Source organism: Pelecanus crispus, chromosome 1, assembly GCF_030463565.1.
Source record: "Pelecanus crispus isolate bPelCri1 chromosome 1, bPelCri1.pri, whole genome shotgun sequence".
Classification (NCBI taxonomy): Eukaryota; Metazoa; Chordata; class Aves; order Pelecaniformes; family Pelecanidae; genus Pelecanus; species Pelecanus crispus.
The window spans coordinates 124,589,929-124,615,747 of NC_134643.1; the positions used below are offsets into that span (position 1 = coordinate 124,589,929).

Below are 25,819 nucleotides of genomic sequence, written 5' to 3' on the forward strand. Positions count from 1 at the left end.
AGTGTTGCCGTGTAAGCTATGCAAATCATCACTGTCCCGTTAATTTTGAAGTTGTCAAGTCAGAATGTACAGGATTTACACGGATTTACAACAGCCAAGGAGCTAACCTAAGTTGAAGAAAGTCGTTAGGGAACCACTCTCCTGAGCACGGGTGGCAGGAACCATGTGTTTAGCTGAGAAACCCTGTTGAAGCATGTACCCAGGGATGTCGCACCATCCGTGACTCTGCAGGACCGGCCGAGCACCGGCACTGTCAACAAATGAATTTCATTGATTACGGCTTCAGATGAAATTCAGGTGTTTCTTTCCCAGGTGAGTAGCTAAAACCTACTTGCTAAGGTGCAACATTCAGTTTTCAATGGCTTGTGCTGTTTGTGTAGCAAACTACTCTGCTGAAATCCCATGGTTTGGGTGGGGAGAAGGGAGAAGTTTCCCTAGATATTGTGCATAAAGGATAATACATCCACATGAAACATGCTCGCTATATTAAGAGTATACAGGAAATTCTGGTTTACCATGAGTTTGCCGCAGTCTAAATTTTAGGTTGAACTGCCAAAAAAATAACCAGGAATGGTTTGCCTTATTTGTAAACATTTTCACAGTATATCAGTAATTATGTTACAATTTCTCTACCCTGCCCTCTCCCAGACTTATGGCTTTTTAGAGTCAGTAAAACGATCTGTTTGGCAAACAGTGAGGTACTCTAAATAGCTGCCAGTCTGGTACACTGAAGAAAATGTCATGCACTAGAAGAGCCATAGATAGAGGGGAAAAAGATCAATATTACAATCCAAATATTAGAAGAGAAATGCCTACTCAATGGGTAGTTAGTTTTTGCATCCCAGTATTTCTAGAACTCTGTTTCTAAACCTACATTAATTACACATCTATGTACATTATTTAGAAGTTCTTTACTACAGTACTTTTGTACATGCGGTGTTTATTACTAAATGTAAAGAGAAAGTAATTACATAAGGCATATGTACAGTATCGTGTTGGATTGCAGATCCCTCTGCTCACCTTTGTCTTAAAGCTGCAAGGCCCATTTCATAGAGGCTTGTCACTCAGTACGTGAAACTGTTCTGAAATACATAAAAACTGGAGCCAAGGCCCATTACTTTGATGAGCATTAGTTAGTCTTTCCTTTTAAATCCCTTGTATATATTACCATTGCTTTTGGGGTTTTTTTTTTGTTGTTGATGTGAATAAACCTGGAGGTCTGAACTCAGAGAGGTGCCGAGGAAGCCAGCAGTCATTACCAGGGTGGGGATTGAGATTCCACCATCAATAATGGGTATTGCAGCTTTAACCCATGCCTTTGCCTAGTCTGTGAATCTCTTGAGTTTAAACTGGGCAGGTAGATATTTCGCATCTTAAGTATTTATTTTCCTGGAATTAAGAATAACAAGTAAGAAAAAAAAAAGGCGTGTCAGAGAAAGAAAAGGGGAGCAAAGAGGGAGAAGAGAAAGGAGATGGTGTGGCCCTTACACCTCCAGTGGTTCTACACTTTGGACTCATTCTCCAAGTTGGCCACATCACCGTTTCTTTCGTTTTGGTCTTCTTGATTCTTTTCTTCCTCTTCAGTTTCCAGCTCAGCATGCTGGTCCAACTTGCTGGAAACAGACCATGTCAGGGGCAGTTCTGCTCGGCTGGCCATCTCTGCCAGTTCTTTGGCACTGTAAACTGGTGTGTTGGTCTCATAAGTTTCATGAAAACTGTTGTAGTCAACTTCATAAAATCCATCCTCCAGAGTGAGGACAGGGGTGAAACGGTAACCCCACAGGATCTCACTCGTAATGTATGAACTTCGAGCTTGGCAGGTCATTCCTGTAACAGAGAAGGAAGAAGTGCTGTAATAAGGACCCACTGCTTTCCCAAATCCTTAATTATTTATTCATATAGACAGGGAAGTGTTTGTAAAAGGACACACACCAGAAAAGAAATAGATTTGACATCATACAAAGTTGAGCTTAGAAAGCAATTTTACAATGTGTAACCTATCTGATGCCCTTTCCTTCTGTGTGTGTATAGAATAACAAGTGGCAAGTCTGTGAACAAAGATTAACATTTCTTTATTAAATGCAGTTCTTCTCCCTATATTTCATCAACAAGCAACTCACCCGCTGACGAGTCTCAGATGGCTTATTGAGAGCATACGTGACTTGCATCATGCCATCCTTTGGTTCCCTGGCGTGTAACGAACCCACACTGCCACGTCCAGCAGTTGCCCAGGCTAACTGAGGAACTTATGCAAAAGCTTTTCTCTGCTGGAGCTAACCCTGAGCCTGCGATCCATGGGTGGACTTGGTTCCCCTAAAGGTTGGAGCTACCTTTTAGTTACGCTGCTTTGAGGTTTGGGCTGATGGCCAACATGCAAACATCAGCAAAACTCCTGAAGGGCATTGTGATAGTGTGTGGTGTTGAATTCAGATAACTGGGACTAACTTCTTTGTTACCTTCCCTTCACAGCTCTGCTGACCCTCACTCTGGGAGCTGCTATAGGGCAAAAAAAATCTGTAAGACACCATATTTTGTTAGAAGGCATGGAGGGAGGTGGCTGTTCCAAGCTCCAAGCTCAAAGTGTAGCCCCGAGTGTCCTCTGGGTGAAGAAACACCTGGCCGTGGCAGGGACCTGTGACTTGGAGAAACTGCCCCATCTCAGACAGACAACTCAGGGAAACACTACAATAAAGTATTAATGCTTAGTAGTGGAAGGGGAAACCCAATTGACCAGGAAAAGGGTCAGGAAAAGGGAACTGAAGAGGCAAAAACATGCTGCCAACAAAATGGGAGTACACGGAGAGAATGTGATGGCTTTCCTTTAATTATTTGCACGTTATTAACCATGCATTACTAAGCAAACATCAGCTAAACGGTATATGTCAAATACTTAGTAAATAATGATACATAACCCCTAGACAAGCCTGCCACACATCAGTTATTTAGAAGGTAATCATAAGCAATTAAAATTGTTTAATTTTGGGGGCACAAATGGCAGTCTGTAGAAATGCACATAATTTCTCTGCGCTGCTGGCACCATACAAAGTCACGTGGAGAGTCTCAGGAAGAGCAAACCTCGGTAGTTTAATGTCTCTGATCTTTTTCAGGGCTGTGCAAACTGCTGGAGATAATTATGCCCTCATTCTCTCGAGCTTCCTTTCCACGCTCAGATAACTTTCTTCCGATGGGTGAAAATTGCTGTTTCTTCATCCTCTATCTTTTTTGATATCTTCATGTTTAGAAAGATGTTTACCAACTGTTACCACACCATCGTACTTCAGCACTTCTCCATCTTTTCCCTCTGCCTATGCAGTGCCTCAGACCCTGCGGAGGGGTGACTGTCAGGGAAAGCTTTAGCATGAAAACCGCTGCACTGTACCTACCTGCTACAACCAGGCAGAAACAGGACCGTACTTCTCCTGTGCTTACTGATCTTACTTTCTCTTTCCTTTTGCCTGACAGAAATACTCAAGCCTTCGTTTTTCTCAGTTTTGCAGGACAAGACATGTTTGCATTTCAATTCTCAAGTAACGCACAAAAGGAAATATAAAGACCTTACCATTTTTTCTGTTCATTTCACAGGTGGGAAGGGCTGAAGCACACGAAACCATACAACAAAATCACCTCTTGTGAGATTTCCAGTGTGATTTTTAGTCTAAAGGAGATCTTCTTTCCCACAAAATGACAGGGGGAGAGGAACTTGGCAGCTGACAGAGCACTGTACGTATGAGAAACGCACTAGTTGTGCAGCAGCTTCCCCAAAGAGTCACTTGTTTTTTGCAGCGATCTTCTGGGCAGACCCAGAAGCATGGGTGCAGTATCTGCTAGGATCTCCCTGCCCCGGGGAGGGAGGCATCAGCAGGCTGGGGGCAGAGAGGGCCAGCAGCAACCAGTGCTGTCCCGGTGTCTTCCCCGCTGCCGGAGGCACCCCTCTGGGCTGCTCTCCTATCAGCTCCTCTGCTGCTCCTTGGTGGCATGCTGAGACCAGTGATTCCTGGATGGGTTTCCCCAAAGGAGTGTGCTGTTCCTAAGATTCATGTGTTTCTAATCCCTTTCTCTGCTGCTGAAATTTAACTTCAAAGTGAGAGGTAAATTGGGAGTTTTCATTACAAGGGCAATGAGATGAAATTAAAAAAAAAAAAAAATTAAGTCCCTTTGAAACAGTATTACGTTCCTGTGCTCAGACCAAGTACTCAGTGAGCCTGCCACTTTGGTTGGAAAAATTCATTTGACTGGTGGGAAAGAGAGGGACAATTTTCTGCAGAAGTCAAGAAGATTAATTGAATTACATTAGAGTTACAGCTCATTAAAAACAAACCCTCATCTGAAATTTTGACCTGTCTCAGTTTTTAATTTAGTCTTCCATTCAACAATGATTTAATACCTGTTTCTTTTCCACAGCTAGACAGAATACTTTCAGAGCTAGAATGAGAGAGTTAGGATTTTTCAAGCAAGCAAGTTGAAATCAAGAAAAAGACTTTACCTATTGAGGGATGTGTGTGTGAGAGAGACCTTATTATGCTCTCTAAAGGTTTGAGAAAGCTAATACAGAAAAAATTTGTAAGTGGACCACAAAGATTCCAGATCAAAATGTGCCACAGCTGTGGAGACCCTTGAAGTGATTGCCAGCATGCCTGCGTGGCTCTGGAAACAGGACAGAGAGATTTCTGCAGTTCTGCATGGTGCGGCTTTACCAACCTCTGCCTGTGCTGGCTCAGAGGTCCTTCAACTCCACAGTCGGCAGACCTTCTGGACTGTCTTTTCTGCATTTAAGCCCTTATGATATATTACAGTCTAATTTACATGTTTCATTATATTCCGTGGTTTTAACTGTCCTGTAAAAGGAAATGTGACTTTTATTATTTGCTGTAAGTTCTGAACATGCTCTTGGTGGACAGGGGGAGGCTGCATCTTGAGTGAGGATGTTTTAGGCTTTAGGTTTCCAAGTGTTGTGTGATTTATTCACCAATTGTGTGGTTTATATGTAGCCATAGATCTGTTGCACAATGGCTTTAAAAATGATTGTGGTTTGACATTTTGACTAGTGTCTCATTTTAATTGGATCCCTTCAGGGTAGATGAGTGCCGGGGAGCCTTTGGAGCTACTTAGCTCAGCATTAATTGGACTTTTTCAAAATAAGCCGGGGAAATGAAGAGACACAAATAATTCATTCTACATTAATTAAAACTATAACTGGAAGGAACGGTCTGTTTGAGCAGGAGCGTCGGAGCCCAACGAAAACCTCGAGGCTGGACTCTCAGGCCCTGCTGTGACAGGCGTCAAGCGAAGCCGGGGCAGCGGGTGGTGACGAGGAGCATTCCCGCTGGGCTGGGCAGCCGCTTGCCCCTGCACGTCCCAGCGCGGCGGCTCGGCAGCTCCCCGCACCATCTGTCCCTGCTGCCTGGCACGGGGGGACGGCAGCGGCAGGATTAGGTTGCCCTGCAGTGGGCTTGCGCTTGCACCTGTTCACCTCGCTGCATACTGTATTTTAAATACGCTGTGAGCTGATGAGACCTCTGATGGTTGTCCTCAACTGCTGTCTCACTCCTTTAAACTCGAAGCATTTATAATGAGCAGTAATGAGCCTTTGTATATGTTGCAGCTTTCTGTTAGGTCTTACTGACGGCGTTTTGGTCTGTTTGTTTTATGTTTGCACAGGCTAGGGAATCACGACTGAGTGTTGTGCAAATATGTGATTGCTGGGCAAGTTACCTACGAAGTAAAATTAATCGCCATCTTCATTGTGGTTTTTTTAATTATGTTTAATGTTCAGTTAGAGCTTTGTGGGCTGTAACCAGTGTCGTAAGAGTTGCCACTTCTCTGTGAAAGACACACCACAGTGAATACCATTCCTATCGCTCCCCTGTCCCTGTTCCTGGGTCAGAACCATGCAGGCAGAATTGCAAGCTGAATTTTGGTCCTTGTTATATTGTAGGAGGCAAACTAAGTTATGTGGATTAGGTGAAGGACACTTTTTTTTTTTTTGAGGCAGCCAACCTAACATGGCAACATTTTTATTGTTTTGCTTTCAAATGGGAACAAAAAAGGGCTTGCTGACAGTGCTGGGATTAGCTCCATGTATCTGAAATCAGCAATTAGATACTACTTTGGATAGTCCCATTACCATACAACCAGTGTAATTAAAACTCTAATTTATCTTCTAAATGCTTATTATTCCCATTCAACAGGCAAGGAGCTGAACCGCACAGAGATTTGAGCAAGGCTGCGGAGTGAAGAGTGGCTTGTGAGCAGGAGCCAGCCTGCTAAGCCACTTTCCGCCTGCATTGAATTCGATACACAGCTGGGCTCCTGCTGCAAGGTGCCTGTGCTGGGGTGGGGATGCTGGGTATCTGCCCATGGGTTAGGCTGTAGAGGACTTGGTCACGTCAGTGACATTACGTCCTGTTTACTTCAACACGAATTTGCAACCGTGCTCTGGCTCCTGGTACGTGTGGGCTGCTCCCCTCCAGAGCACAGGCTGAGGTGGCTCCCTCTGCCTGACTGTGAGTGTGGACACTGTTTCAGTGCACCCCGTCAACAATTTTTCTTGCGGCTAGAATGAAGGGTTTTATCAAGCTGAATATTTGCACCATGCAGTCTATGAAAATGACAGAATAATTCCCTTAAGCTGTTGCCGATATGCGCGTAAGGTTACAACCCCACCTTTGACTCACTAGAATTAATAACAAAGTTGATGCCATCTCCAGATTCATTACTCTTGAAAAGTCACCCCATGCAGTTATTTTGAGGTTATGGTTTGTTCATGCTGTCTACTGCTATTTAGGCTTATGCTTTGCACTGTCTTACGGTGCTGCAAGGGTTTGGTGTGGTGACCCGGAATGACTTGATGCATTTCCTCACAGCACACTTAATTTAAGATTTCATGGTAGCTTACACAATAATATGTTGTGTCATGCACTCTCACCATATATTATTTCACTTTGTGATGGCAGCCATCAAAAATAAAATGCTGTAAAAAAGTCCGAGGAAAAAGGGTACTTCTGAATCATGGAATCAAATACACTTGGGCCAAAATACTGTGATATTCAGCTCTAGGTCAACCTACTGCAGATGACACATAGTGACAGCCTCACTCAGCTTTTTTTGTTTTACTTGCGGTGGCCTTTATTACAACAGGGCTTTTTATTTTCAAAATGATGACTCCTGGGATAAAAAATGGACTCGAAATGAAATGAAGAAGGCAAGAATTACAGCCCATTACTGACTGCATCTTTTTGGCTGACAGCCATGACGTCAAGCTGATTTTGAGGTTCGGCGATTTTCTGCTTGGACTTAGCAGAACGAGGCAGACTTTTTGCTGCACAAAATTGAATGTGATATCCCATAAGAATGACCCATTTTCAATCATTGCATGGGAAGTTTGTTTCACAGTTCAGCCTGAAGTAAGACCTCAGCAGCAGAGGACTCAAGTGTGCACAGAAAACAGTGGTGTCCCCATTTCTGGGGTGACTGGAGTTTCACTCATGTATAGGAGTATAGAATTTGGTCTGGGGTCTCCAGCTGGGAGCTGAGACTTCTATGTACATGTGTGATGCTCCTATTAAATTACTTTCACCCTATCTTCATTCATAATTTCCTTTGCTGAGGTATCACTGTAGAGATTTTGATTTACTTAATTTGTATGATAAGAACTTCCGAAAAAACAAACCCAAACATGTAGGAAATTCGCTACCCCTTGAGATTAACTCCTACAGCCTCTGTGTCAGTGCTCATGATGAGACTAGTTTACTGCAGGAATGACGAAGAAGGGGAGGTGCTGATCCATAGCTTTAGAGCTGACTTTTACACCTTGCCTGGGGTAAGGGTGAGAAGATGGGAGAATTTTACTTAAACACTGTGATAATGGCAGTAATATTGAGTTAATTAGATTAATGTGCACCTAGTGTCTGCAACCCCAGTATGGTGCTCAAAGAAGCTACAGTGACTTTCTAGGTTTGTATCTGAGCATTGCTCCTGTGTTCATTAAGTATCACCAAGCAGCATCCTACAAGGCAGAGAGATGGTCTCTGCCCATATGACCTTTTGCTCTCAAATATATTTGGTGCAAGATTTGTCAGTCTGCTATTTTTAGATGGTAAGGAGAATGAGAAAGCAATGCGTGCTATTAAAAACAAGCAAAAGGCTAGGAGTCAAGAACTCCTGATTGATACCTTAGTTCTCCCGCAGACATTGTGTGGGCTTTGGCAAATTTCCTAGCTTTGCTGGGTCTGTTTTATTGGTGTGCCAAAAGGGACATGCTGAGATTTAAAGGCAGTAGATGTGCTTGCAGTATATTCTCTTCCTCATCTAGACTTTCACCGTCAAATTTGTACCAAACAATTCTCCCTGGTGTGAAAATCATTGACTCAAAAAAGAACAGAAATTTAGAATAAAATTTCCATAGTGCCACCAAGTTATTGTCAGAAACATTCCATATTAGTTAATTAGTTCTCTTTAATCAAGCTAAACAAAAGAAGAAAAAGAAAAAAGTCATGTTGTACCCTGAATTCACCACTTTCTGTAAAGCCTGAAGCACTGGTTGCCATTGCTGGAAAATGCTGTAAATACCATGCTGTGGGAAGACATTTCCCCCCCTCCTTTTTGTATTTGTGTACATCTGACAAGAAATCAGTGGGCTTTTTTCAGTTTTGAGTAAAAAAAATTAAATATGTATAACCCCTCATTCAGAGCTAGCAATGGGAAATTTCCAGGGGTTCTGATAACTTTGATTCAGAAAACACCTGGAAATTGGATGCTTATCTTATCCTGAGCAATGTCTAAAGCTCTTGCAAGAAGTAAAAACTTGAAGGGTGTCGGTGAGCATTTCAATGTATCCGTGTTTCAGCATGCCTTGGAGTCTGTGCACGACACCCTCATGCTGTGGGTCACGAACAGTGTGCGTGTCTTCTCCATATCCCAGCTACATCGCAGCATGGCCACTCCTGGCTCTGGTGCAGCGACTGGAGAGAGGAGTGTGTGTGTGAGCGAGAGAGGAAGGGAAGGAGGACAGAGGGGTTTTTTCCTACAAGAATATAAGGAATTAACTTTCATTGGCCTTTTTTTTTTGTTTTCTTTTTCCTTTTTTAATGTTAAAACTGGTGCTTTTTTTCTGTAAATGGTTCGAATAATTTGGTACTTCTATTTTCATATTTCTTACTTAATCAGATCAAGAAGCTGATCATTATATTTGGAATTTTATGGCTTTGATCTAATGCCATCTGTGAATTCTGATCAGAGGTATTTGTGGTAACTGCTGTCTTCATCTCACAGCTGATGATGGGACAAGCTCCACATCAGAAAATGGAAGCTGCCGTGGAGTGGGCTGGAGCGGCTGGCCTGACCACCAACAGTGGTAATAAAGTCACATGCCCCGTGGGAGAAGGCACATGTTATTAGGTCACGTTTGCACAAGAGCTGAATATGCATAGGAAATTGAGCTGGTGAGAAGCAATAATTTCAAGTCAGTGGAACTTTCTGACACTCCAAAATCTATCTCTTTCTAAACAAGACAAAAACAAATAACAAGTATAAAAAATGGAATTGATATTAAGTTAAATCCTAAACAAAGCCTAACTTGGATCAGTCAAAGCATTCTGTTTTCATTCTGACTTCTTCAAATGTGGTATATTGTATAATGCAGCACCTAAATTAGAAAAAGATGGCCATGTTTTAGTCTTTTTCAAAATATTAAAAAAATGCACATTTGTCCCCTAGTAGGAGATTTCAATGCCAGTGAAATTATATTTTTCAATGGAAAAATGCTGAGCTAGAAATGTTTGATTTACTTGGTTAATATTTCTCCTATCAGGAATTAAATATACTTCACTGAGTATTTTGCGTCTGATTTCTTGCTTTCTAACTGCATGTAGCTTAGTCTGAGAAATGGTACATGCAAAAGCTTGTCTGATTCAATCTCAAATGTGCTGCTACTTTTAGCTAACAGTACCATATCCATTCTCAATAAACAGCTTCTCAAAGAGATGGTACAATTACTATTCAGCCAATATTTAACCTTCATTTAGCCTTATATTCAGGCCATGCCCAGCAAATCAAGCTGCCTGATGTGTATGAATTTTAATCATTTTTTCAGCTGTGCTTTTTTAAATGGATGATGATTACATTTTTCTGTCGACTAAATCTGGAAATTTAATATATCAAATAACACAGCGTCTGACCAGAGAGCGAAGCTTGTTCCAGAATTGGCACTCAGAGTCCTTGGAAACAGGAGACTCAATTCGGTGGAGCTGGAACATGAAGTACCAGGATTTTGTACCCTACTCTGTGCTTGACTGTTGGGATACATTTATAGATTCGGTGGTTTCTCAGACATTGAATCAGAAGCACACAAGTGCTTTATTTCTCCTAGCAGATACCCGCACAGGAGGATACAGGGGAATTGTATTTTAAAGAAGCTGCAGTACATGGTTATATCTTTGGTGGCCCTGCTTTCAAAACGCGAAGTGCTGAGTAAACAGAAGACCTGTCCTGACCTTTTAAAAATATATTGCTATTAATCTGCGGGCTTCCTCCTGAATTCTGGCCCACAGAAGGGATGCTCTCCTCTGGCACGGTGTGCGGGCAGCCGGCTCCACAGTTCCCTGACAAAGAGCTGGGAGCAGGCAGCAAAGGGTCTTTGCTCGCCAGAGAAGGGTCTTGGCAGGGTTTTTGGCGAAGCAGCTCAACCTGAGCCCTCAAGGCTGAGGTACGGCATGGAGCAGAGAGGATCCTAGGTGGCAGGGGGTGTGGGGAAGACCCCTGGCAGTACATTAAGGCTGACAGTCCTGTTCAGGGTTTTGGACCACTCCAGCTGTCTTGCTAGGTTGCTTCCATACCAGAGAGGATGACCAGCCAGCAAGAATCACAGCCTTTGTGTGAGTTCCTGTTGGCTCTCTGTTTCCTTGCCACTGTCATAAACAACAGCTTCAATTCTTATACCAGAGAACCTCAGGAAGTACATAGTTCATACAAATATTCCAGTTTTGAATTTCTCTCCAGTCACTAGATTCACTGCTGCTGGGGGAAAACATCTCATAAAAGCACCAGGAGAGGAGAGGATGGGGGACACCCAGCTGCACACGTGTATGCAGCGATGCTGTACCTGCAGCGATGCTGCAGCATCATCTCAGGCTGAGAGAAGCCAAAGGGAGTCCCTTTTCCTCCAGGGGCTCCGAGTCCCCCGTCCTTTCCCTCACCTTTTATGAAGGGGTGGAGGGCCACAGGAAAATCTCGTTTGGGATAAAAGAAGGGTAAAGAAGGAGCTGCCTGAGTGGCTGCATGACTCATCTTGGGGAAGAAAGCAGCAGAATGCTCCTCTATTCTGCACAAGCCCAAAGGCTAAATGAAATCAGCACCTCAGAAGCAGGTTCCTCTCTCTCCACTCCTTGCTGGGGAGGCCAAAGCTGGGAAAGGGACAGATATAAACTGCAGGTAGGAAATGAAGAAAATCAAAATGCATCCTCTAACAATTCTAAGCTTCACAGTTTGATAAAACCCTATGCCTTTTTGAAAACTCCAGCTTTGATAGACAGTTTGGATGGGAAATGCTTCTTCTCCAAAATGTTCAGGCTAACATTGCAAGACACAATCGCTCAGAGGCACCTGCAGCAAGCCTCCCAGGGCAATGCCCAGGGGCGGCATTAGTGGAGCTGGATGCTCTGCAGGTTGCCTGCTTAACTGCTGAGAATATAGACCCTAAATGCATTTGGCCTTGGAAAGGGGTAGAAGCACTGCTTATGTGAGAGCTCTTCCGAGATGGCCAGCCTTTTGTGGAAAACTACAGCTGACTGCTATATTGGCTCTATGCTACATAATGCATAGCACATGCAACCCTCTTGAGGAACATGTATTTAGCACACAGTAGTAACTGGGACTGAGACTAGAACAAGGCATGTTTGGGCATTGCTGAAATCCCACAGTAGCATTAATGCCAAGGGATGGCTGGGAGAAAAACCCCTTGAGATGGAATGGTGCTTGCTGTGAAAGAGGCATTTTCTGTAATGGCTTGTAGCTGCTGCACACTTGTGCTGTCATGACTGTGAGATAAACGTTTAATTAAAATATACGTGTGACCTATTTCATCTCTTGCTGTGCAGACTTCTTAAACACGTATTTTGAGTCTGCATGTTTGGATGGCTTTTGTTTCTCTTCTTAAAACGCTACTTACGAAGAGAACAGAACATCCCAGGTTTGCTCTATCCTGAAGTTTACTGACTTAGAGCTTTCTATAAAAATGTCACATTTTACTGCGGAAATGTTTGTGAACTCAGGATTAAAGACAAAACGGTGTGAACATGCAACTTGGCATGCTGTAAAAATCAGGAAATAAGGAAGATCACTAGCTTTTTGACAACAAAATCTATGAATCACCCACAAAGTGTTCTGGTGGTTGTTTCTAGGTTTGTGGCTAATGGCATTGCTGAAGCCTGGTTTAGCTGTTGTGAAATCGGAGGAGGAGATGAAAGACAGTTCAGGATAAAACACTTGTTTCTGCCAGGCAGATGTTGGTGAGAAGTGATGTTTGGAAATGCAACATAAATAAAGGGAAATTATGTTCTATCCAAAATCACTTGGATTTTTGGTAAGCAACAAAACATTTCAGTGGGATTGCTTGGGCAGTTTCATAACGGTGCATCCTTTTAGGTGGGCTGGAAAACAAGCTAAACATGGGTAGGTGGTACTTGCTTTTAGAAGAGACAACTTGAAGAAACTGGTTTTTCTAAAGATATCTTCATTTCAGAGATGATATTTTTGATTTATATTTCACCCGAAAGAGTCCCAAAAGGACTGGTGTAAAGGTTCTCTGCGGTTTTCAGAAGAAAGCTCTAAATCCTGATGGCATCGCTGAAACAGTCATAGCTACCATGTGAGAAGGCCAGCTATTACCACGTCAGCCTACAAAAAGCAGCTGGGCATGGGGATGTGTGAGAGCTGGATCGGTCCAGCTCTGTAGCACTGGCTAATAACAGTACAGCTGCTCCCTGGTTCTTCAACCAACCAAACAAGCAACCAGCCCTTTCTCCGGATATTTTGGACGAAGCTCAGCTCCTTGAAGGTGTTGCCCCTTGGTGAGGGTGGTTGGACCTGTGCTTAATTCAGCTGGCAGCTCCTCCTCTCTCCTCTCTGGTGGCTTAAGCATGGACCTGCCTCTAGCCCCATTCCTGTTCCTATGACCAGTTGGCAGTATAGCCCTTGGGAGGTGGAGAAATTTTGCTCAGGTGTTTTGAAGCATGACCCTGGTTCTACAAGTCTTCAGTGTGAGCTGAAGGGGCTCAGTGTTGTGGCCCTGTCTGTAGGACCCCCACACTGTACATGGCCCAGGGCTAACTTCCCTGCTCTGGGAGGTGGTGGAGGAGGAATAGCTGGACTAATTTTGTTAGTATTTCTAATGATGGGTTTGGGTAGTAGACCTTATACTCTTTCATCTTCTTGATGGGAGACAGTTTAAGCAACCAAATATTTGTTCATGCTATTATTTAGTGCAATTGGTCAATTCCTTTATAAAAATCTTTTAAAGGGAAACTGTTAAACACACTAAGCTTGAAAATTCATCTGTCATAACAATAATCTTTAATTAAAATTTAAATTAGGTTTATTGATTCAGCTATTGTTATCTTTATCATAACAAAAGAATCAGCCAATCCCAGACTTCATGCAGCTCTGATTTTTGATGAACTTCTGCAGGCCTTCTAGCAGTTATGCAAAGAAAATCATCTGTGCTGCTAAAATCCTCCCACTGAATAGCAAGTGGGTTTTGATTTTTTTCTTTTTTTTTTTTCAGTTCATAGGATGAGACTTATTAAGTTGATGCTTTCAGGTTAATAATATTGGCTATCTGTCAACTTTAGCAGCATACTTTTGAAAAGCAGGACTGAGCAAAAACTGGCTGCCTCAGGGAATGAGATGCAAAATCTTTCACTTCTGAAACACTGTTTAATATTCAAGTTATGTCAAAATTTGTCTCCATATTTTAGCTGCTTGGCATCCTGTCTGATAATAGGTGCTATTAATACACCTACTAGTAGATCAACGACCATTTTAGAAAAGTTAATATTTCACTTTGTTTTAATTGACTGGTTTTATTTGAGGTGGTGTGGAAGAAGCTGATTCTGATCTTTAATTACTGCCTAGCATTTAGCAATGAGTCCAATAAAGGAGAACAGCAGCAGTAGAGTTGGGATTTTAGGAAAGCTTCAGTACTACTCTCCTGATATTTCTATTCTGGGAAAAAATAGGAACAACACATTTCAAGCTCTAGGCTTTTCAATCTAGCACTTTCCTCAATGCCTGAATTCATTTGAAAGGAAAAAAAAGAAGCGAAAAACCAGCAAAAAGCTATTTTGCTCTATTCCTTCTTCATGTGCTGTAAATATTTAAACTGTTTCTGGGAGGAGCATAGACAAATCAATCCATGAGAATATGTGTCTGACACTGCCTCAAATATTTCCAACTGGTGATGGAGCAGAGAAATCCTGAGTTTCTTTGACATACGCACCTAATTTATGGAAGCAACAAAGAATCATTAGGACTTCTTAGCACCCCAAAATTCTCCTTAGTTTGACAATATTTATCTCAGCTGCTGAGAAAAATTAGTTGTTTTAGTAAGGAAAAAATCATGAGCTTGAGAAGAGGTGGCTAGGTATTCTGTAAGCTGTCTGAGGAAGCAAGGAAAAGAGGATGCTCACACTCAAAATTGCACAGTTCCCAGAGGAGAGATACCTAAGATAGCGCAGAGGAGTCCTGAAACAAAATGACTGGGCTTTTGAAGCAAGAAGCACTGTGTATAAAAGCCTGAATAATGTCTGTTTTTCCTGAGGAATTTGCACTCAACACTGAGGATGGGCTTGGTGTTCAGCAAAGATGCTAAGCTTTGTCACCTGGAATAATGATCACAAAGCACTTGTTTTGCAAAGGATTATTTATCTCAGGGTGTTGTGGTGCTGGATGAAAGCTGGGTGGGTACACAGCACTTGAGCTGTTCCAGTCCTCCCTGGCCGTGGGCACTTGAGTGCTTTCAGCTTTACTGCTGTGGGTTGTTTCATTCCTCTGTATCAGTCATGAGGTGGCACTCTTCTACCAGAAGAGATAGCTCATAAAGATTTTGAAGTGTGCATGTATCTGAACTAAGAAAAAAGAAGCAATGCCAGGAAAATATTGTTGAGAGATTATTGCAAAAGTTACTTTCAAAATGTCTGGGCAGGCAGGCAGATGAGACACCATCACAATGCTGCGTGTTTGCAGCAGGAATGTAGTATTTGAAGGAGATACCTTGCTGAACTCTCTTTGAGCTAGAGCTTAGTAGCTTACTTGATTTTCTTCTGACTCCCATACAGATTTGAGGCATTTCTGTACACCAGCTGCAGACTATATTCTTCTTCATGACAAGCACAATTACACAGTCTCTTTCTTGCAGCTTTTATTACTGCTGCCAGACCACCGCTAATTTGGATCACTTTGTTGATATATGCTTTGTACAATGAGCACTTGGCTAAATCTGGACATCCTTCACTCTGAGGATATCCTGCCTCTCAGAGAATAAACTAGATCAGGCTCCCAGTTTCAGAGGTAAATGGGGGAAAAAAATAAACCAGGGCATTGCTGGCCACAGAGATCCGACTCTAACATTGCATACGAGTGTTTAACATGAAGATTTAAAAAATGCATGACATAGCAAATGGAAAGCACAGTGCCAGATTCTAGTCTCAGTCGGCAGCAGTTCAAACCAGGACCATCTTCCATCAGGATATAGCTATTCCAGACTGTGGACCTGACACAGATCTCCACAGTTTTACACCTTCATGGGATCCTTGCTAAGTCCCAAGCTATCTAGCAGATGTCTGCTTGTGAGGCAGCATCCCCTGGCTCCTTAAGGCATTCTTGACCTCCAGGATGGGAAAGAGAAATAAAACTCGGCCTGCTCTCTTTGAAAGTTTGCTGACCCCTTCTCTCCTTCATGCTTGCAGTGAACCAGGCTTGGGCAGTAGGAGAGCTCAGGGATGGCTTTAAAGCTAGCCATGCTTCCTTCAAACAGGGTAAATCACAATGCCTGGGAGGAAAAATGAAAGAGTTTGGAGACAAGGCAGACTGACAAAGGGGATGTGAGCTTGGGAGGAATTCAAGAAGGCATTGGAAGAATGCCAAATCCAACCAGCTCTGTGCCATGCAGTGAGCCCTTCTCTTTCCTCCCACCATGACTAAAGTTTTCCCTGGCTGCCAAATGCAATACACCACCACCTTCACTTTGTATTTACTCCAGGCAGAGATCTTTTTAACCAGAGAGATAAAAGAAGCAAGAACTCTGCACAAGGCGCTTTATTATCTAATTAAACCTGGGAGGTGCCCCTGGGACAGGTGGCAGATCAATAGGGCCACCTTGGCTTCTTCCCCTTGCTTCTCCTCTCAGCCCAGCTGAGGATGTGGGCCCTGATGCGAGCAAGTGTTCATCACCCCCCCGAGGCTGAACTCCTGCCTGGCTAATCCGAGATCAGCGCAGGCAGAGCTGTCTTGAAGAATGAAGACTCTTTTTTCTTTTTAATCACATGTTTCTAAAGAGAAAAGGGAGAAAAAACTGCTGTCGCTTATTCCCAGCATGGATGTGAGTGCTGGAAATGAACTGAAAAACGTACCTGCACCCCAAAAAGCCCGAACCCTGACATTACACGTTGCTTTAAGAAGCAGCAGAAACTGGCATATGCTGGGTCCTATGTGCATAGAGCATTAGCTGCTATTCATTCAGTACAACCCAGATTATTTGCTTCTTGTGTTTCCTATCAATTTTTAAATTACATTTATTCTGGTATTGCTAGAAATGGAGGTCAATGCAAATACAATACAAGCGCAGAATGTCTTACGACAATAAGTTTGCATCAGAATCCAGAAGCCCAGCGGGGAACGAATTACTGAGGCTCAGAAAGGATAGTGCTAGTAATGTTTGGCTCTTATTTCCTATGACCTTTAATCTGAAAGTCTCAAAGGAAGGGAAATATTATTATTTTTGTTTTACCAATGGGGAAATTGAGGCAGAGAACGGTGACTTGCCCTGAAGCCTCATAGAAGGTGTGTAGCAAAGAAATGCTTCTGTGGTGAGAATACATACATTTTGATAGTCATTTGGGGGGCATGGTGGCTATCTGCTGTCCTTCGATGTGAGCCAGGAGGATTTCTTGGCCTAAAGCACTGATGCAGTTTTCATGGAGAGCTAATGTTTTGGAACAGCATTTTTTTCATATCCTGTTATTTCAACACAAGGCAAGCTTCTGCTCGTTACCAGGGTCTCAGCAGATCTCAAAACCTTTCCTAAGACTATTTCTCTCCTTTGCTTTAAGCAGAGCAGGGTTTGAATGACAAAACTGGAGAGCTTGTTTTGGGAACAGAAGGCAGATGAGATGGATCACACCATGGAATGTGAGCATGTTTTCCTGGAGTCGCAATTGTGCTTCCTCAGCCTTTTCCTGTTTGCACAGTGGATCTCTCCCCTTCTTTTAATCGCAAATGAAAAATTTCTCCTATCAGAGTAATAGAGATTTTGCCCGTGGGTGCTGTGATGACATGAAGCTGTGGCATGTGCATACGCACACACACACAGAGATACGTAGAGCTGTACAGAGATTACTGAGGTCAGTGATTTTGTGGTTCTCCTATACCCAAAATAGCAAACCCTTGATGTGTGAGCCTTGGAAATCCTCAGTCTCTTCAAATGCTTAACGAGATAGGTTGATTATCATCATATGAAAACTACTTCTGTCGTATGAAGGGGGGAGAAGAGAATTTAACTGGCAGCAGTGAGAAGACAACAGACTTCAGAGAGGCACTGGGACAGTTAAGATGTTGTTACAAGAACATAACTGGGAAATGACGGATAGATCAGGCTATTATAAGCATATGGTAAAACTGAACAACGAATCACCACAAAATACTGTGGTACGATGGCATTAAATCAGCCAACACAATGAGCAAAGCTCTGTTGCACCATCACGGCACAGAAATGTTTGGGTTTTACATTTTTGGGAAAGTTTAATGGCATTCCTTCCCTCTCCCCACACACAAAAAACATTCATAGTGCAGAAAGCTTCACTTGATTTCTAGTTTGGGAAAAAGCTGTACAAAAACTCATATTTTTTTTTTTCTGCACAGTTTACCAGGGTAGTATTACACATCTTGGCTGCAAGAAAGCCCTGTAATAAATGATAGCTCTTTCAGCCTGTTGGCAGTATACGGTCCAGCCATCAGTCTTGTAAATGTTCCCATAACCATTGAAAAGTTGAAAAAATTTGGAACTGTGACTTAACATGTTATTAATCACAGAGCAAAGGGTTTGCTCTGATTTCACCAGGCATACCAATGTAAAAAAACCCGTGAACTTCTCAGATGCCAGCACAGGGATAAAAGCACAGCTGATCATACTCTGCTCCCATGACTGAATACAGGCTTCAAGCCCAGTATTTCAGGGATCATTCCTCAGAGTTTGGTCAAGTATGAAGACTTTCATTTAACAAATCCCTTTGTAAACTTGGCCAGGTTGTTTGTGTGTCAATGTGTGTGTGTGTGTGTGTGTGTGTGTGTGTGTGTCTGTGAGTGAAGAAGCTGATTAATATCTTGTTCACTTTCCTGACTGATAGTGAGAAAGAGAAATATGATATGGTCCCCTCGAGAACTGACTGGTCTAGCTGTGATCTGTACCTTTTGGGCCAACTAGTGATCCCATTTCTACAGGCTTTCAACCAGCCAGCTGATGGGTCCAAAGCCAATGACAAGGTGATGGCCCAATCCAAGATTCACAAAAGTCAAAAGTATCTTCTTGCTGCATTTCTTGGCTTTTGGAAGGGAGCAGTTTAAGTCTGGGTGAGAGTGGGTTGCAAAAGTCTCTATAGGAATGGGATTGCTCTTCAGGATCCCTTACCTTTGGGGAATTTCTCCAGTTTTTTGTATGACTGCTGAATCTCATGAATGTTTCTGAAGCCAAGTGTGGTAATACATATGAAGTGACAACAAAATAACTCATTCAAAGGAAATCAGCCCAAGGTAATGAGGATGTCATAACTTGGGTTATTCATATCTAAAAGGTATAATTCAGCTTCATGAACTCTGCAATACCTAGAAACAATGCCACAATAGCTTTCCACTACAAACAGTGTCACATTCCAGCCAGATTAGGCTGGCCTGCTGCTGTTTGGGTTATTGTTGCACCTTGAACTAAATTGCTGTGAACAAATATTTCAAAAGAAGGAGCACAATCAAAGACCTGACACTGCAAAACTCCTGAATAATGCTGTAGCTTGCGGCTCTGTTGCTAACAGGAGAAAGATGGAGATTAAGATGGCAGCTGCAGAAGAAAATTCACTTTGCAGCCTTTTTACACTGTCATATTTAAAAGAGAAAGCTACAAGCATAACTGATGAGGTATGATGTTTTAGAGGAGGACAGTTTGGATTTGCAAGAAGCTTTGAACATCTTGTTTTCCCACAAGCACTGCCATCTCCCTTGGTAAGCTAATTTTAAGTTAATGGACTAAATCCTTCGATGTGCTAATGCTGCATTGTACTGCTTCAGTGGTGCAAAAGAGCACTAAAGCAGTCTCCTTCTGTTGCTGGAGGTTTTCCCCTGTCCCAGGGAACTGCCGGGCAATGCAGGTCAGCCAGAAGGGATCTTCCATGAGCCCTGGTATGTCTGGAGCAAAGACTTCTGGGGAAGAAGTGGGATGAGAGGTGTAACTATACTCTCCAATTCTGAGTAACTACAGCTTTAGGGCTGCAGGCTGACAGCAAAAATAATTTTACAAGCTACTGATAGAGCAAATATTCCCAAGACTGGAAGAGCATTGAAAGACTCCAAGTGGTGTTTTGCATTGCCACTGCTCCCCCACCCAATCAGTAGATGTGGGTCACTGCTACTTTTGACTGGATACTTGGAAGAAGGCATGAAAAACAGTGAGGGATAAATGATTCCTTGCAGCTCATTTCCTCAGCTGTACTAAACAGCCAATTCCCTTTTTTTTGTGTGAGTTACGCCTACTGGTGCATGGCTGTGGTCAGTGCACACTGCGCTGAGTTAGGCACCGGCTGCTCTGGGACCTGAGAGGGGATGCTGACCCAGCGGGGCACTGACATATCCACTGTGCAGCCAAAAGGGAGTTTAAACTAAAGGCTAGTGCTGTGGGTTGCACCACCTACCCAAATCCTGCAATGCACTCTCTTACTAACTCCATACTTACATGATCCAAACCAGGGGTTTTGGAAGGTTTTTGTAGATACCCTGGAAAACCACAGGGTGCAGCAGCAATGGTGTCCATTAAAACAACACCAACTGTGATAATGTTTGTCAGAAAGAAGAGGAGGCTGGCAGGGAGCAGTAACAGCTTTAACTGGCCAGTTTTAATCTGCTGTCTCAAGTCAGTCTGACTCCAAGCCAGGGAGAGACACTGAAAGAGGGACTGACTGCATGGAGACAGCCTTGAGCCCCACTCTCTGTTTGCCTCACCCTTCTGATGAGAATACAAGCCCACGGTAAAACAACATGAGCAAGGCATCTAAAAAAGGAAACAGCCATCAATAGGCAATCAGACTGGTCACTGTTACCACTTGGTGCCATCATATAGCAATAGTTTAAACTTTCTGCTGCTTAATTGTGTCATCATCCAAGAGTCTAGGCACGCTCCCTGCTCTTCCGATTCAGACTGATTGTTTTCCACACAAGAGCTTGAGGTTATTGTTGCTGTTTTTTAGTTGAAGGAACAATCTTGTTGGAATTAGTCCGAAACCAAAGATGTGGACAGGTCTTAGCACAGCTGATTTCAGGCCAATGGACTGACTTTGGGCCTAAATAGTACTTTTTCATCTGCTACCTGGGCAATGCAATGCAGTTTAGCAGGGCAAAAACCCATGGGTCCAATCCATGCTGAATGCTGAAGCACTTCCAGAGACATATCTTACCCACCATTTGATCTCTACAGCAATAGAGATAGCAAATAGCAAAAAGAATAAAATATGGTGCTTATTTTCAAGATGCTCATTACCTGAGACCAGAATAACTGAACTGTTTCCATCTTAGGTAAGGATGCTCAAAATGGAACTTTTCTGTTTTTACAGAGGCAAGACTGAGAAATAAACTCCAATGGCAACTAAAACTCAGTAGTTTTCATCTGGAGTGCCAGACAGGCATTTTTGACCTTGTCTTTTTAATACAAACACAGAATAGCCCATATCAAAGGTAAAAAAGAATCAGCCATCACACCTGACACACACTTCTCCTGATGCAAGGAGGCTATGGGCCACTTCTGATACATGTCAGTTGTGCTGCATAAAGCCTTTAGACATTGCAGCAGCAGGGATCTGTCTGAGAATGGGACAAAAAAGAGCTCCCTGGGTAGACAGTAATGAGAGCAACAGGGAACACTTCTTCCTGGGAAAAGCGTCATTTACAAAAGGAGTGTTGTTTCTTGGGGCGGTCAGGAAGGCGCTGTGGGAAAGGATACAACACTGAGAAATCTGAAGTACAGAATAGCAACTTTAGTGGTCAACAGCATCTTTTCTTATTCCCCAGGGTACATAAGCTGCTGGGGACAAAGCGAAAGGTCAGGTCTGGATTCTCCTTTTCTGTTCTCATTGTGCCAAGTGTGAGGAAGCAGAGAGTCAGTCAGCAGGGCCACCCATGAGCGGAGTGGATGGCTCAGTGGGACAAGCCCTCAGGGTCTTGACCGCCTAAGCAAGTGGGGTTGAGGGCTGATTTTGCATTAGTCTTTGACACTCTAGAGGGGACAAAATCTGTAGGCTAAGCCAAAGACTAACCCACTCCCAAACTGCACTTCCCTGAAGGACTGCCATGCAGGAGCAGCACAGATAGCATCCAGGCTGAGAAAAAATACTGTGTGATGGAAAACTGAAGCTGTAGAGAAGTGGCTGGCATAGGAGCAGACATGCTCCTTCTGCTGTGTAGGTTAGTACAGCTTCACAACATGTCACAGAGAACCTGAGAAAGATATTTTGATTCCAGAAAGTGTTAGTCCTAAATCTCACTGGTTTATGGCAATACAGAGAGGCAGAACTCTAAGGGTGTACCTGTAGGTTGTCAGCACCAGAACACAACCTAGAATGTGAATAACAATAGCTGGAGAGGTTTTGAACTAGGCACATCAATGTGAGCTACAAGAGCAGAGCGTTTCACATGTTCAGCAAGGATGTGCATGCATTTTCTGTGTCCTGAGCCGTTCTGGTCGGGGTGTTGGTAACACTTCTGTTACCTGTTGTACAAGTCAGCACTTTGTGGTGATCAACTCAGGTAAATCTGAGTTGAATGCAAATCTGGCCTCTGTGTGGCAGATCTGCCTTAAGGGAGGGCAGTGGGGAAGATAAGAAAACTTTATTTGCTTTTTCTTTTTGTCTATTCTTTTCTCTCTCTTTCTTTGCCAGAGAATGACAGATGCCTGTATGTCAAACTGACACATCATCAGGTATGATCTTGAGCTGAATGAAGGCTGTAATTTGATTAAGAGACTATGACAAGTTTCGAAACAATGGCAATGTTTTAAGACTGAACGTGGAGGATTTCATTCATTAATAGCGTAGGTGCTGCATAATACAGTTTTCATAAAACTTTCTTACTGTAGCAGCTGGAACATCCCTCTGTCTACTCAGCCCGCTGAATTCAGAGGGACTGAACAGAGCTGAAAAATCTTGTGAAAGGGGCAGCTAGTGAAGTGAAACTTCAGAGAGGTCAGATTCTGCAAATGAAGACATGCAATGATTTGATGGCTGCTGAGAGAGCTGTGTGGAAAAGAAGCTGAAACTCTCACAAACTGCAGAGTTGGTCTGAGATTAATTTCTCAGCTCGCAGTCCAGAGCAGTGTCACAAAATTAATAAACTGGTGTCACTTGACAAAGTCTGTACTTACACACGGGGGCTGGTATAAAACTAGTTGAAACTCGGTAAAGTTGATTGAAGTCCATGATGCTGTCAGCACAGATACAAAGCCTGAAGTGAAAAGCTATAGGTCAGAATTGAAGAGATTTTTTTTCACCTGCACTTTCTCAGAAAGTAGTCCAAAATTGTTCTCCTGTGTCCCATATGAGGGCCTTAGCAGCGGGGCGGGAATCAGACATGGGGGTCAGACCTAATTGCTCTTAGCTTTAATGGATCAGGTTCACTTGGACTCTGGTTTGCAGACAGGTAGAAGACATGGCCTTATGGAGCCTCCAGGAGAAAGCTGGGTTCATAAACCACCCATCATCTTTGATGTTTTGGCTAGAAGACTTTGGACGTAAGCAAGCTAGTTAAAATAACCAAGTATTTTTCTGTTCATCCAGCACCATGAAGGACATGCAGAGGAAAGGACTCCAGTTTCTTTCTTTTGGAGCCAGGGTTAGATCACTGGGCTGACAGTGGCACACAGGCTTCACTTCTTTGGAGACAGCCAAAACATTGTAATAAATAAAGGCGTCTCCTGGCCCCAAAGAGAAGGAAGACCCAATCCTCTGTTAGAAGGAAGGGAATCTCTTTTTCATTCCTGAGAGTCTACTTCAGTAGCACCCACGCACTGTTCCTTGTATTGGAAACTTAATAACTTCACTTGAAAAATCGTGCCTTTTTGATGGCAGTGGAAGTAACATGACTTTTAAACAAGTAGAGGAGACTGTCATTGAAGTCGAGCCAGTTATGTGGGAGTCAGATGATTAAGGTAGATATGATGTAGGAGGGAAGAAATACTATCATTTGGAAAAAATACTGTATTTTGAACAGGTTTAATGTTCTCTTCCAGGGAAGTGGGGTTGTTATTATTAAGCGCATTACAAATATTAGATGCAGGGCTTGATTCTCTGTTGATGTGCCTTCTCTGTAATTGTTCACATCCATGCAAATTGCCTATAAAATGAATCTAAGTTGTTACTAAGCTGTATAGTTAAGTCTAGGGGAACTGCGTGCTCACTTTTTCAGATGTAGAAACAAAGAGACAAAGGGTGAGGTAAGAAGGAATTGCTCTCTCATCCGGGTCATGCCAGAGTCTGCCTGTCTGTCTGTAATGCAACAGCCCAGGGATCTATTTTCTGATGCGTTCATAAGGACTGTTTCATTCTTGTTGGCGCGACCTGACAATTTAGCCCCTTAATTTATGCCTTGGCTTAAGACATGTGCTCGGCACCTCGATGGGCGCGGTGCCCAAAGCTGGCACCACTGCAGGCAGCCCAGTGCAGCGAGAGCAGCTGGAGGGCAGAGGCAGCATCGCTGGGCAAGTGTGCTGCTGCGTGTGAGCTGCAGCGGCTGGGCAGTGGCTGATGCTGAAAGGTCTGTTCTTGTTCTGAAGCAGGTTTCACCTCTGAAGCTTCAGGCCCTCTGCTCCTCTCTTCGCTGCCCACTGAAGACATCTTGCTTTTGGAGTGCGGCTTCTTCACTGGGCCTGTTCCTGGTTTCTCTCTGTGGGACCAACCCAAAGCCAAGTGAGGCCAAAAGGCTTGGATCTGAGCATTTTTTCCCCCACATCTTATTCCAAAGTGGAAGCAAAGAGCATTGTGCACAATTCGGGAGTTCAAATTTAGAGCCTGAAGTATTCATATTTAGGCTTGAGGTATTTCTCACATGGTACCTTTTTTTTTTCCCAAATCAAATGGTCTTCCTTTCAATTACTCTAACCTGAGAAAGGGGGGAGGAAGTAGAAAACCTGCACTGAAAACCTAATACATAGAGCATCTGAGATATATTTAGTGTAATATATTATGATCTGGATGCAATAAAATCTCACTGTACTGATTATGCAAATGAAGTAAGCCCCGGTGATGATGCGGTTAGACCTAACTCAATGCAACAGGAATCTTTCTGTTGATTTCAGTGAACTCAGGGTGTTCTCACACACACTGGCAACTGCTTCATATTAGTGTCTCAGCATTTTAATATAAACAAGTGCCCTCTGGGTAGCAGTCCATAGCAGTACTGTTCAAAATGCTGTATTTTACTATCAAAATGGTTTTGTGCCGTAAACAAAACTTCTCAACAAGCAAATCTCTTTTCTCCTCCTTGACAAACCTGTACAACTTTCAAATTGGTAGAAAAATAAGATAAAACATAATCTGTGCTCTAAATACTTTATGCCAGGTTGTGGAAAGCAGCTATTTTCTTTCTTAGCATAATTACTGGTCTCTGAGTTTGCAGTGGAGGAGCTAATTGACCCTGAACTATCACCAGGATGACAACCGACTGCTGCATAACTCAGCCTCTGAGCCCACAAGGTGTTCTGCATTAGCAAGTATGTTTTGATTTGTATCAATTCCTCTACTTTTCTCTGGCCTTTCTTCCCACATATGTAAATGCCATATCCACAAAATGAGTTAGAGGACTCGTTACTCATTTGTCACTTTGCCTGGGATTTGAGTGACCATGTGTATTTGAATGGCCTCTGCCCAAAAGCTTTCCCTGGTATTTATTTCAATCTTATAAACTCAGTGTTTTTTAACCATCTGTGGTTAAAAATTCATTGATAAAATTATGTTTCTTCCTTGGCAGATTACAACTTTTTTCAGGGTCCCTTTAGCACTAGGCCTTCAGACTCACGATCATGAAAGTTCAAGATTTTACAGTCTGGAGAAGAGAAAGGTACTACCCCAGTACAAATATTATTTTTACAAGATTTTCTAGACTAAGCTTACTGTAATTACACGATGTATATGGAAAACACAATTGCTGGATATTATCACCACCTGCTTGCAATATCCTCTTTATATCAGCATGGCTTCATCAATCAGTTGTAGTGTGATGCTACAGGATCTCATGATAAAAACATTATAACACATATTATAAATGCCAGTATGGATTTGTGAGCCAACCTGCATTTTTTTGCTGT

General features: G+C 42.9%; 1 protein-coding gene across 2 annotated transcripts in view; it reads right to left on the bottom strand.

Moving 5' to 3' along the window:
• Positions 1-1,501: 1,501 nt before the first annotated feature.
• KCNJ6 (potassium inwardly rectifying channel subfamily J member 6) overlaps positions 1,502-25,819 on the bottom strand; it is a 50,423-nt gene continuing 26,105 nt past the window's right edge. For both annotated transcript variants that reach the window (XM_009477970.2, XM_009477969.2), the window contains one exon: positions 1,502-1,827. In XM_009477970.2, the coding sequence (XP_009476245.1) occupies positions 1,502-1,827 (326 nt within the window). The remainder of the gene's footprint in view (positions 1,828-25,819) is intronic.